We start from the raw sequence: 13,833 nt of genomic DNA on the forward strand, positions 1-13,833 counted from the left end.
GACGAGCGGCGTGCGGAACCGCGCTGCCGCCGCCGCTGTTTCTGGCGGAGCCTGCGGAGGCGGCACCGGGACAGCGGTGGGGAGGGGCAGGGCCGGAGGATGGCGGCGCGGTGGGGAAGCCGCTGCCTGCGGGCCGGGCGAGACGGGCACCGTGAGTGGCGGGCGCCGGGCTGCCGCAGGCTTGTTCTGCGCTGGGGCTTTGAGGCTTGGGGCGGCTCAGGCCCCCGGCCCGTCGGGCTGAAAAAGCCGCCGCGGGAAGGGGTCGGGTCGGGCCGCGGTGTCCGCGGGAAGGAAGCGCAGAGCGGGCTCAGGCCGCGGGGGCCTGTGTGAGGGAAGAGCCTTTGCAGACAGAGAACGGTCATGAAGGTTTCGTTGCTTCAGAGTTTTGTGTGGTGACCTCCTGCAGGCATTGCAGGGAGCGAGAGGGGACGGGGCGAAAGAGCTGCGATGAGTGCTGAGACAGAGACGGGGACTGGCAGTGCGGTGCCATCCATATGGTCCCTGCTTTAGAGACAAGCGTCCTGTCAAGCGGCTTTAAAAATTCCGTATTGCTAATTTTAAATCGTTCCTTTTGCCAGAGTTCATCTCCAGGCGGACTGTTACTCGTCTGACATCAGAGGAAGTGATTCAGATGCGCGATGAGCTCTTCACCAAAGAGAAGGAGAGGCAGCTGTCTCTCTATCCACGGATTGAGAAAATCGAAGTAAAATACACTGGCAAGTCTCACCCTGGCACTGTGTTTGTCATGAACAAGGCTTTGTCTACTCCATACAACTGTGCCATGCGTAAGTGAGAGGACTCTTAAACTAATGTTGTGCCACTGGTGATGAAAATTGTGCTGACAATTGAAGTGCTTAAATTGAAGACAATTGAAGTTGTCTAAATTTTAAGTTTTGTTATTGTTGATGTTTTAATGACCCAGGTAACATACATGAATTCAGAATATTTGTAGCTGGTGTGTTTAAAATGAATTTTTACTTGTATACATTCTCAGAAACAGAGTTAATTTTTGGAGGCTCTATTAGTAGCTCATCCTTCCAAGTCATTTACAGAAGTGAAACTTGCAGGTTGTTGTTAAAAATGCAGTGATTTAAAAGGCTGACTCAGAGGGATATGGTTAATACCTGTGTATATTTTTTTTTACTTTCTGTAGACTTAAGTGAATGGCATTGCAAGAAATCAGTCCTAGCTCTTGTGGATGGTGAAGTCTGGGATATGTATAGACCCTTGACCAAATCCTGTGAAATTCAGTTCCTTACTTTCAAAGATGAAGATCCAGAGGAAGTAAACAAGGTAAGTGTGTGTCTTATTCCATTGTAGGTGACCCTCATTATGACCACGTGCTTCTCTATGCCCCTTTCAGTTTCATGTCTTTCTGCTTTCTTGAATTTTGTGATTGTTAAGGTTCAGATATTTTTATTATTTGGTCCGTGAATCATGGTTATCAGTAGCTGATAGGTAGCTGGTGATGTGCAGGTGATAGGTGTGGGCTGGGTGATGTGCAGGCATCCCTTTCAATCTATGTTGTTGTATTCTATGATTTCAGATTTAGGTATCTCCAGGGAAACATCTGGCTAGCTTTTTAAGTGCTGTTTTGATTTTTTAAAATTTTTATAGTTTCTATGTGAAGAATCATCTCCAAATAGAAATCTAACTGCTAAAGAAAGTAAAGCCTGCATTTGCAGCTAGGCTTGTGCATCATTCAGTTAAATGTTGCTATTCTTTTGCAATAAATAGCTGATGGTCACCTGGCATGTGTTGTTAGCTTCTAGGTAATAAATCTGTGCTTTAAAATTCTCTTTTTAGGCCTATTGGCGTTCCTGTGCCATGATCATGGGGTGTGTGCTGAAGCGGGCGTTCAAAGATGAGTACTCAGTGAATCTGATTAAAGCTCTGGAAGTGCCAGGTGATACAAGTGTTTTATATTGAAAGTCTTGTTTTTTTGCTACCACTTCAGTGAGTGTCCAATAGTGTTACAAAAAGATAGAGGCATTTTTTCCAATTTTCCAGTTTTCCAAGGTACTCTATTACTGTTATTTATCTTTTGTACTGTTGTAGCCTTTAATATATAGTAATCACACTGAAAACAATTTTGTTACCCGAGTACAGAAAATTGGTCTGTGTGGCAACTGGATTTCAAACCACTTAGGATTTCATAGGCTTAGTTAGTAACTGAAGCACATAACTTTTTAATTGCAAAGGTACATGACCAAAGTATTTAGAAGATGTGACGTTTGTGAAATTTGGTCCAGTAAGTACATAACATCCTGAGACCTTGAGTTGCAAAAAATTGTGATATATACATAAAGTTGTAAGAAGATTGAAGTACAATCTAGTACTTTGTACTAGATTAGTAACTACTTTGGCTTCATCTGTGGCCTAAATAAAGATTTATAAAAGTAAGAGATGTATAAGAGAGGAGGTTATTTAAATAACAAAGCCTGTGTGTTTATTCATTTGATATATAAGAAGGTCATATGGAGTTCTCCTGCAACTGCTTGCCATTTCAGCTATTTCAACACTTGCCTTGGTTGCTAAGTGTGGAGTGCATATTTAAGTTCTACCAGGATTTAGAATAATTTTGTTTATACTAAGCTATGTTGTTTTTTTGTAGATAGAGAAGTAGTGTGAGCTTACTTCATAAGCTTGATTTCTAAGATGGCAATAATTGAATAAATATTTGCAGAGTGCTTAATGACTGCCACAGAAATTTGTGTTGTCTTTATCAGAAAGCAGTGCTATGCTTCTATCATGGACAGATATTTTACTTCAGCTCTAATATTGGCTGTTTTCTCTATGCAGTAAATTCCTCTTTACAGTTTAATAGTGCAGATTTACTTTTAATATATGATGCATACAAAGGGAAAAATGTCAAATGTTTTCAAGGTGCTGCTTTTATGTCAGGGTTGGAAGCCGTTTTAGGAAGCAATATAATTTTCATTTTTGCTTTTTAATGGATTTTTATTATGCTGATATTACATTAAAACTCATTGCTTTCAAATTGCTTTCTCCTTCAGTGAAATGAAATGAAAATGACAGGTTTAATCTGCCATTTGACTGTACAATCACAGCTGGAAATTAGTATTTTATGATGGATTTCTTGAGAAATCCTCCTGGTTTTCTTCTCATCAATTTTTATAAATTTATAAAAATATACTAAGACTACGCAATATATACTTTGTTACAAGCATTAATATTTTTCTCTTTGGAATTGGAATTGCAGTGATCTCTGGAGCTTTCTGTTACGATGTAATTTTGGATAACAGACTGGATGACTGGAAACCAACAAATGTAAGTGCACTGAATAGCATGTGTCGTTGCCCAGTGGTTCTTTTTTTGATGGGGGAGAGGGATTAGTGAGTTTTTATCTTTTTGATGGGTGTACTTACACTAGTAGGTTTTTTCAAGTCAGGAGTGCTTTTTGAAAATTAGTCTCTGCATTTACCACACACTGGCTCTCATTGCAGAGTGCTCTCTCAGCATGCTGGCTGGATTCCTTTCAGATTAAATCAAACCTTGAGCTGTATCTTCCAGATACTTAAACAGGTATAGGGTTTGTGGGGCTAGAATAAGTTCTAGTCGGAAATACAGTTCCAAAACCAGTTGATGGGGCTGTTGGGACCTCAGTGCCATCTCTGTTGCTGTACACATCTCCTCTTACTCAGCCGCCCTTCCCTGGTGAAGTAGATGTGATCATACATCCACTTTATTGTGACTCCAGCCGTCTGAAAATAAAAATGTGTGTAATATCCATATTTTAACCTGGTGGTTTACAGTATAATCAGTTTATTGTTGTAAAGGAACTGTGAGCTCTTCCAGCTGAAGCTTTCCTTAAAAGCTTGTTTGTATTTCATACTCTTCAGTAAATCTGATTATCTGAAACCTCAAAGTTTCATAACCAGTTGGTAGTTGGTGTAATCAAATGTTTTATTTGTCTGGTGCCTATTCTTGATCTCATGGCCAGATATCAGCAGGGGTGTATATGGTTAATAAAGCAGTTAATTGGTACAGTGCAGAATTTTTCTTCGATGTGGTCTTGTAACTTGTTCAGGTAACTTGTTTTGAAATATCTTCTGTTTGACATTAAAAACATAATTTCTCCTAGTAACAATTCCTTATTTATCAATAAATCTGAGTATGCAGAGCATTAGATTCTTAACCAGGACGATAATTTTCTATTTATTTATTATTAGTTACGTTTTTATTTTCACTTGATTCCATCACAATTAAGGTAATTTATAAGTGGAATCATGACTCTGGGAAGCTGATACACAGATGAATATTTAACAGCAGCAAGACTGTACAGGTATACATCATGTTAGGAAAACCTGAGATGTTTAATCCAATTAATATATATTGTTTCTGATGGAAAAATGCCTATTGATTTGTTTGGGCATTGAATCAGCCTGCGTAAACAGTGATGATCTGTAGGTTGCTGGTAAATAGCAAAAGTTACAATTCTGCAGCAATATTTTAAATTTAGGGTTTATAATAGCCCTAATTATAATGGTTGTTTGGTCCCTGCTGTTTGGAATAATATTGAGTGTTTACTATGCTTTGTCTCTTTGCTGTAGCTGTGAAAGAGTCCTGACAGTATTGTGTGTATCAACTGTTTTTTAGGACAACTTCCGTTCCCTCACAAGGGATGCTGGAAAGCTAATTCACAAGGACCTGCCCTTTGAAACACTGCATGTTGAACCAAAAGTAGCACGTGAAATGTTTCAGCATAACAGGTAAGTGTCTGAATTTGCCTTTCTTCTAGACAGGCAATTAGAAATTAATTTGAATCTCTCATTGGTTTTGTAAGTTTAAAACCAGGTGTCACAGCTGAGGTGGGAAGGTTCTTCTTCCTTGGAATGAACACCCCTCCATTCTGTTTGTCACTCTACCTTATCTATTTTTAATGCTCTTTCCAGAGGCAACACCAAGCACCTTTGCTGGATGTAGTTTTGTGACAAGTGGGAGGCTTCTTTGTTTAATAGTGAGCTTCAAGATTTCACTCCTTTTAAACTGAAGCTCAAATGGTCAGACTGGGTGTGCTGAAAGATTTGTATCTGAAGAAATGCAGATGTTTCATATCATTGTATCTTTAAATGAAGATTTTGTGGAATGCAGGTTTTGACTTCTGCAGGGGGGAAATGGCCTGTGCTATACAAGAAGAGTTGTTCAAAATGCTCCAATCTTCTCTGTGGAAAAAAAACACTTGAGCAATGTTTTGGGAAAAAAATCTCTGGTATAGGGTTTTTTGGCAGTTGAAGAAAGGTGGAGGGAAATTAATACATTATTTATTTTGTGAACCAAAGTAAAATTACGTTAAAGCTTACGTTGGAAAAATAACTACTATTTTAGCTTAATAATTATTACGTTAATGTGACATGGGACTAGCACCTCTTTGCTATGTTGTCTGGCAAGCAATGAGAGCAGGTGGGAGCTGACTTGTGACAATGGCTTTAGACACTGTATGTGTATTTGTGTGTGTAGAAAGAGCAGAGAACACTTTGCTGTCTTGTAGATGACTGTTACGATCCGAGTTATTGTTTATATTTTGTTTGCGAGGAAAATTCAGCCACTACTCATAGACGACGCGTGAATTTACAAAAATAACCAGGCTTTATGATTTTAACAAGTTAAAAGGATTTATTTAGGATTTATACAATTAGTTACTTTGGAGAGAAGAGTCGTTAAGAAGAGAAAAGAAGGAGGGAGTAATCAAGATTTTATCACCGTCCCGTCCGCGGTCCTGGTCTCTGGCTGGAGTCAGGGTGTGTAGGAGCCGCTGTTCCTGCTTGCTTGTTCTCTGCTTTTTTTTTTTTCTCTGCTGTTGCTGTCCCGTAGCTGAAGCCGAAGTAGCGAGAGAGAAGGGGGGGATAGAAGAGCCGCGTGCTTCTCCTTTTTCTCTTGGAGTTTTATACAGCAGAAGGAGTTCTGTCTTTTCATAAGTCACTGGCACACAGACTTGCTAGAAATAACACAGATTCTGCCATCTCAAGAACTTCTCTTTTATTTATTATTATCTTTCAGTCCTTGTTACTCTGTTCAATTTATTACCTTTGTCTGGACCATGTACCAGGAGGCGACTGGATAAGCAGTCTTATCTTTAGGAGCTTGTCAAGCATGATATAAAACAGAAGCTAGTTAAGTTTGGGGAAAAAATCTGTTAATTGAGGATGTTTGGTATATTTTAAAAAGAGCAGAAAGAATACTGATTCGAGAGACATATTTTGTATTTTCAAAGTGTTTACATGAATGACCAAGACTGTTGAGGACCACACGCTGCATAAAATCAGTTCAGGTTATCTGATAATGTTTTCTCATCTTACATGTGACTTGAAACACTCTCGTTGTGGTGTGTTCATTTTGTCTTTCTGAACAAAACTGCTGGGAGAGCATGGCCCTCCTACAACATATACATAGAATACAATAGACTAGAATAATTGACTTTAATTGGAACCTACAGTGATCATCATTGTAGAGGAATATGAAGGTTAAACAGGACTTTTCTTTTCTAAACTCATGCTGATGGTGCCTGATGATTGCATTATTCTTTAAATGCCTTTCAGTAGTTCTCAATATAATCTTCTTAATTTTTCCAGGAATTAAGGTAACATTAACAAGTCTGCATGACATGCTTTATGAAACATGCCAATCCATGTTACCATTTTTCATTTGAGCAGTTTCAAATTTATCTTAAGTATTTTTATAAGAACTACATATTAAAGATTATTTTTTTTTCCAGGTACAAAATGGAGATGATAGAACGAAAAGCTTCTCAGAATAAGGAAGGAATTGTAACATTACATAGGTGAGCAAAACTGACCTCTCATTCTGTAAAGATTCACTGAAACGTTTGATTATATTGCAGGTGCTATCTGCAAGTGAGAAGAGTAAGTTATCTCTGATGGTTTTCACTTCAGAAATCACTTGCATTCCTTGCTGTCTGTTGCCTAAAATTTTTTTTGTGTAGTTGGTGTGTCTTTTTTTTGTGCGACCACTGTTTTGTGGGTCCTTAATGCTTGGTGCATCTCACTACACTTCTGTTTCTTGCCGTGTTAAAGGTGGTAAGTGCCAGATAAGTCTTACTTTTTAAAATGCTCTTACATAAAATCTATATAAATCTATAGAGCTTGACCGGTTAAATAAAATACAATAAAATATTTTTGTTTGAAAATAAAATTTAGCCTTGTATAGCGGATTTTTTCTTCCAAAGTTGTCAAGATCTTCCTAATTGGCAAATTTCTGCCTTGTAGTGCTGGAGATGAGAATGGAGCTGGCTCCTGGGATATGGTGTAAGATGATAAAATCTTAGGCTGGAGGCAAGAAGGCTCAGTTTTATTTCAGTCATAAACTAATTTGTGACTAGCTGAGGCTATTGTAGGATATTCAGTTTTCTAGATGCTTAAGTTGTTCTGCATTTGATTTTTGGAGTCCTTATCTCTCTAAAGGAACAGATGCCTTTGCAGCGATGGTTAAATTTAAATTTTAGAACTATGTTGTGTCTGTTCCTCCATCCCACTCTAGTTTGCTCTGCAGGAAGGAAAATGGACTTGCCTGTTGATTTCTGGGAGAGGTTTGTTCTGAGTATTCTTTTGCAGTACATCTACTTGTCTCTCGCGTCTCTTAACTACTTTGCAGCTTTCCAGGGCCTGAAAGGGAAGTACCTGTGCATATGTAAACACTGTACTGTGGAAAATATGTGACCTTGGAGACAAATATTTTTCTTGTGAATGGCAGAGCCACCCAATTTTGAAGCCAACATGGCTTCAAAGATTTGTTAAATCTAGGATCCTCTTTCCAGACTTGAGGTTTAAATTTCACAAGTTCATTTTAGGGTATTGTGTGACCTATACTTTTGCTTTGGGAAACCTGGAGATGCTGAACTGGAGATTTGTTTAGATTTGTTTTGGGATTTGTGTGGATTTATGTTCATCTCTTCCGTAGCTAAGAATTTGCTGATCAAAAATAAAACCAAATAGGTTTGTATTTCTCTCTGAATATACTTGACATAGAGTGGCTTTTTTGTTTGTTTTTTGCTTTTGTTCCCCTATCAGGTTTGGTGACTTTGTAGATGTTAGTGAAGGCCCTCATATTCCAAGGACAAGTTTCTGCCTCCAGTATGAGATAACAGCAGCCCATAATCTTCAGACTAACCAATCTGAATTGGTAAGGAGGTTCCAAGGTGTGTCCCTGCCACCTCATTTGAAGGTAACTAATCCATTTTTTACAGATTTTCCTTCTTGAAATTAGGGCATTGGGCTTTCTTTCTGATCTTTGTTGTATGTTGTGCTGGTAGCCAAACGTAATTCAGAGGTGAGAATGGTAGCAGTGAAGGCCCATGATGATGATGATGGCTCTGAATATTTGGGGTTCATTTTCCTGGAATTACTGTGGGTGTGAAACCAGAAAAATTTGCATCAAAGGGCCCTTGATGTTATTTCTCAGTACTCAAGTGTTGTTTCATGTGCAGTTTCCGCATGGCTATTTCATTCACCTTACTTTAGTTGTGCATTTTAATTGTCTGAAATTGAGGCTGCTGGCAGTGTTTATTGAAACTGAGAAGAGAGCAGAACTTTGAGTTTACAGTCATGATAAAGGATACCATTTCAGTCTTTCATGACACTGAGGTGAAACTTAGTAACAAAAAACTTCTAACACTAATCAGGTGAAGGCAGAAGTCTTCTTTGCATTCCTGTTTGTTTACATGATTTTGACCTGTGGTCTAGCACATGTGCTATTAAATTAGTTGGGGAAATTTTCAAGAGATAGGTGGGCACTGGGTTCCTTACCTTATCTTGGTGTGCCCTTTCTCACCTGGATGTAGTCAGCAGACATTTATTCAAGTCTTCCAGAGCATTATAGGCAAATTGGACACTGAAATTATAAAATATACAATCTCAATAATCATAAACTGAATAAATCTGAAAATTAGGGATAAATCTGAAATCAGGGATTGTTACATTTTTGTGCCAGCATTTCTGTACATATTTGTCAAAATCTGTTCTATAAGATAAATTTTTACCTCTAGTCACTAACATGATTTAATGACATTTAATACAGGCTCACCACACCGTGTGGCACAAACTGCTGGAAAGGTCAAAGAGGCTGGTAAGTCTCATTAGTAGTGAAATACATCTTAGCAAAGATTAAGTTATGCTGTGGTAGAGCTAAATGTGAATGATTCAAGATGGATAATATATTCAATAATGTATCTTTAGGAATGGGAATGTCCATAGATGAAGAGAAATCACATGCATAAGAAATCTTAACTGCTGTGTTGTAGAGGACAAGCTACTATTGTTTCTGAAGTCTGGTATAACTGAAAAAAACAAACACTGTTCAATTGATGTAATTTCTACTATTAAGAAAAATCTGGAGCAAATTATATCAGACCTTGCATGTATGACTGAAACAGCCTTTGAGAATTCCATACACTATCTATAATAATCTTTCTACATTGATGCTGATTATCACTTTAGTATATTTAAAATTATACTAGTATATTTCAAATTAATCTCTAGAATTAATATTGCTATCTGTAAAATTTAAAACAATTTTTTTGTGTGTTCTAATCATGACCATGATATAGGAAGACTAAAAAATGCAATAATACTTTTACACTTAAGTAGATTTTAGGTAACAACCGATTTCCTGCCACAGGAGGAAATCCCTGAGAGAACATAAGAAAACTTTTTTCTTACCAAGTGAATGCAGGCATAAAAATCTAATATCATTGGGTGAACCTAGATGGAAGTTAGATATAGAAGGATATAGAAGGATATAGAAGGGAATGTTATTTCAGTAAACTGCATAAATGCCCTAGCTTGAGTATTTATCACCTATTTAAAACATACATGGAGAAGAAGAGCTTCTTGCAAACATTCCTCCGTTAAACAACCAGTGTTTCAAAGTTGAAATATAACTTATCCAGGAGAAGCTTAACAATGAATGAATAAATGCAAAAGGCAAGTTTTTGGTATAAAAGGAACTATGAAATATCATAAGCCATATATAACCAGAGACTTAACTGTCAAGGCACAATTAAGCAAAGGAAATCTTCCTAAGAATTAAACAGCAGATGTTTTGGAGCTTTCAGATCAAATATTTTACTTACTTCTGAGGCAAGAGAGAGGAAAAAAAAAGCTACATGTCTACTGAAACCTGTTAGCCAAGGATAAGCTCAGCCGCATGATATTTTTCTATGAAATTAGTTTGAAGATACTTGTAATTCAGTTTGTTTAATTTTGGAGACAATAATTTTCTTTGCAGGCTGTTCTTTCTTGTTACAGTGACTGAATGAGGGGAGAATCTCCAGGAGATTAAATATTCCTAAAATTAAATGCATTTAGTAAATTAAGATTAAATAAATTTAAGAAGAATTCAATGAATTTAACAAATACAATTAAAATTATATCTGTCTGCAGGTCACTGAAGAAAAGTATTTGGAAGCATCAGCTGAACACCATGAGGCAAAAGATGGAACTGAAGAAGGAAAAACTGTATCACTTTAAATGAAATTTACCCTCTAAATGTACATAATAAAAATATGTATTTTTACATGACTTACTTGTGCTGCATATAAAAATGCCTTGGTTAATCAATTTGAATTCAGTGGACCTCAATCATGGATAGCTGTTAAAGCCATTATCAGACATTTCAGTCCACTTAAAAAATTTTACTTTACCTTTCTCTTGTCCCCCCGCCCCCTTTTTTAAAAAATTGGTGTATTTGCAATAATTCATAAGTTACTCTTGTCCCTCCCTTGACAACTGTGTGCCTGTATGTTGTCCTCTGTGATTAGAGCAGTTTGTCCTACAGACTGTAGTTGAGCTCGCAGCTGAAAAAGCCATCCGCTTGATGTAATTTCAAGACTCCTTGTACAGTCTTCCATGAGGAAAGTATTTCTTTACAATGTCTTGACCTGACACTTTAGTTTCTTGCAGAATTTCCTGATGAAATTCTGCTGAGTTTCTACTGCCTACTGCAATAGAAAATTGAGAGAAATAATAAAAAAGAAAAAGGAACAAAAAAAAAAAAAAAGCCCTTTCAGAAGACCATAAAGGTTTGCAAAAGATTATTTTACTCATTTTGATTTCCTGTCAGAATTTAAATTGGACACTGTGTTGTGTTTCTGGTTCTAAAGAAACATTCAGTAGACCACTGTTTAATTGTCATTGCTTTGTAAATACCAAAAAATCCCAACCAAAACCAGAATGTAAAAGCTGAAGAGTTCTTTTGAGTTAAGTATTTTCTGCAGTACGCATGCAGTACAAGCTCATTTTCCAGAACAATACCAAGAATGTAGTCTATTACTTGTGTTCCTGTTGTAGTAGGATTTATTATGCATTTTCATTCCTTGGTATTTAAATATGGTGACTTCAATTAAATTTCACAAGAGGTTTTTGTTAGATGATGTTTTCTGACATTTTGTGTTTTCATCACTATCTCATTAGAACTATCCTCATTACTGCATAAGAAAATTTTCGTTACAATTTAACATCCAAATATTTTCCTTGAATTTTATCCTAATTAATTGCTTTTACCATTAAGTGCATCATTTGCTTTCTGATCAGTTGAAATTTCAGTTTTGTAAAAGCAGAGTAGCAGTTAAGTGAAACACATTTAGGTAAGGAAACAGTAGCTAATTTAATCAAACTAGATAGTAGGTAAAGTAAATGCAAAAAGTGTCAGAACACCAAAGAAATGCAAGTAGCTTTTGATGAAATTGTAGAAATCTGCTTAAGGTATTGCCATTTTCCAGAGGCTGGAAACACAGAGATTTTTGTTGGATCCCACAAGGACAAAGTAAACACAGTACAGGGTGCAACTACACAATTTTACTGAACACAGACAGAGCGGGTAGGCATTAAAACTATAGCTCTTAGCCTAATGAGAGTAGAAAGGCTCTTTCCTTTTATGCTATCTGTTTCTTGCTGCACCACAGCCACCAGGCAATCCTTGCTTGGCCTGGAAAGTTCTGTCAAGTGGTCACCTCCCCTGTAGTTTGCCATCTGCTGCATCAGCAGAATTACCAGTTTTTGGCAAGGTGTTTTCCCCTAATTGTCTCTCCTAATTAGCAGTATCCAACCTGGGCCTCTCAAGGAGCTGGTATTTCTCAAACTTTATGACTTACCTTTTTTCAAGCTGTCTCTTTTCAAGCATTATGGTCTCCCTTCAAGGCCCTCAGACTACTTGAGACAAATGCATCATTCATCCTGCTTGTTACACAGCTAAAGAGCATCACCACCTGCAGCATTCTGAAGCCTGCACAGGCTCCTACGCAGAGCTCCAGGCAATATTTCTTTCCCCTTTCCCTGCCTCCCTTCCCTACTCTGTGCCATTTGTTGGGGGTGAGGGGAGTGCTTCCAGTTGCCAGTTGTCATTTGAGGCAAAGCCTGACTGGAACTTCACAGGTATGGTTTGAAACGTTTGCTCCTGTTTCAGTGCTTATTGCAGTCTTCAGCTATTCAGGTTTGCTGGCACACAGAGAAGTTTGAAGTCTCTCAGTAGGTTGACAGGCTATAATATCTAGTTTAGTTTCCTTTTAAATACAGTGCATCTTTAAAACAGCTGATGCACTCTCAGACAAATTGAAAAACAGATTATTAAAAAAAATAAACCTTGATTGATGTTGCAGAGGACTGTAAAAAAAGGTATCAGATGCTTACTTTAAAAATTAGGATTTTTGATTCAAGGTTTACCTGAAGAGTATGCACACATTCTATTACATACTTTATTAAGACTATAAATGATCTTTGTACTGAAGTTCAAATATGTGGTTTTTTTTTTTTGAACCTAGCCCCTTGGAGTATACTTTGACTTTGGATCTGTTGCTCTGGTGCTGCTGCAGAAGCAGGCCTGCATTGATTCCTGTTTTGAGGAACACAAAAATTAAGCCAGTAGATGATCTAGTTGATTTAGGTGATCTGGTTTGAAGCTTAAGCTGGTCGTATCACCAAGCCACACAGTCCCTTGATATCTTCTCTGTATTTTGGCAGTTTCATAATTCCTTCTCGATTCTACTACCTCCAGAGGGTGAGAGTGCTGCTTCCCCCTTGGAAATTTTTTTACCTTAGCAGGAGATTAATGTTTCAGAGTGTGTATGTTTAGGCAGTTTCTCCATCACCTGAGAAGGGGAATTGGAGGAAAAAGAAAGGAGACCAGTGGGTTGAAATGAAAGCTGATTTAATAAAATAATAAAGAGCTTCTATTAACCCAAATATTAATATAAAATACATGAGCACATACTCAGCCCATTTAGGGGTTGCAAGCTGCACATTCGCAGTAGTGTATGCCAGATGTCACACAATGTGAGCACCACTGCTCCAGGTAGAGTACTGTGGTTACAGCAAAAGGGAGAGCAGGCTTCAGGGACAGAGAGACAGACAGGACCCTTCAGGGATGGTGGTCATTGAGGAGCAGTCCTGCCTCCAGCAAACTTCAGCAAACAAGAGTAAGAGTGACTTTCATAGTATGGAATACTCCTGGCCAGCATGGGTCAGCTGCCCTGGGTTTTGCTCTTCTTAGGCCAACTCTAAAGAGTTGAAGTCCTTAATCACTACTGAAATATGATCGTAGAATCATAGAATTGGCTGGGTTGGAAGGGACCTCAGAGATCATCAAGTCCAACCCTTGATCCACTGCCACTGCAGTTACCAGACCATGGCACTGAGTGCCACATCCAGTCTCTTTTTAAATATCTCCAGGGATGGAGAATCTACCACTTCCCTGGGCAGCCCATTCCAGTGCTTTATCACCCTCTCTGTAAGGAATTTTTTCCTAATATCCAACCTAAACCTCCCCTGGCAGAGCTTAAGCCCATCTCTTGTCCTCCTGATA

The 13,833-nt window shown here is 38.0% G+C and overlaps 1 protein-coding gene across 1 annotated transcript; it reads left to right on the forward strand.

The window, feature by feature from the left end:
* MRPL39 (mitochondrial ribosomal protein L39) lies at window positions 1-10,556 on the forward strand. Its single transcript, XM_071755167.1, has 10 exons — window positions 1-151; window positions 579-785; window positions 1,154-1,293; window positions 1,807-1,906; window positions 3,224-3,291; window positions 4,621-4,733; window positions 6,737-6,802; window positions 8,049-8,202; window positions 9,055-9,102; window positions 10,419-10,556. The coding sequence occupies exons 1-10, from the start codon at window positions 100-102 to the stop codon at window positions 10,503-10,505; spliced, it is 1,035 nt and encodes a 344-aa protein (XP_071611268.1). The 5' UTR covers window positions 1-99; the 3' UTR covers window positions 10,506-10,556.
* The last annotated feature ends 3,277 nt before the right edge of the window (window positions 10,557-13,833 follow it).

This window comes from Heliangelus exortis, chromosome 1 (assembly GCF_036169615.1).
Source record: "Heliangelus exortis chromosome 1, bHelExo1.hap1, whole genome shotgun sequence".
In the NCBI taxonomy this organism is placed as follows: domain Eukaryota; kingdom Metazoa; phylum Chordata; class Aves; order Apodiformes; family Trochilidae; genus Heliangelus; species Heliangelus exortis.

Excerpts from the sequence above, each read along its gene's own strand:
- MRPL39 (XM_071755167.1), top strand. The coding sequence starts at position 100 with ATGGCGGCGCGGTGGGGAAGCCGCTGCCTGCGGGCCGGGCGAGACGGG. Across the intron at positions 3,292-4,620 it reads ATGACTGGAAACCAACAAAT|GACAACTTCCGTTCCCTCAC; the intron begins GTAAGTGCACTG and ends ACTGTTTTTTAG. Across the intron at positions 8,203-9,054 it reads CCCTGCCACCTCATTTGAAG|GCTCACCACACCGTGTGGCA; the intron begins GTAACTAATCCA and ends CATTTAATACAG.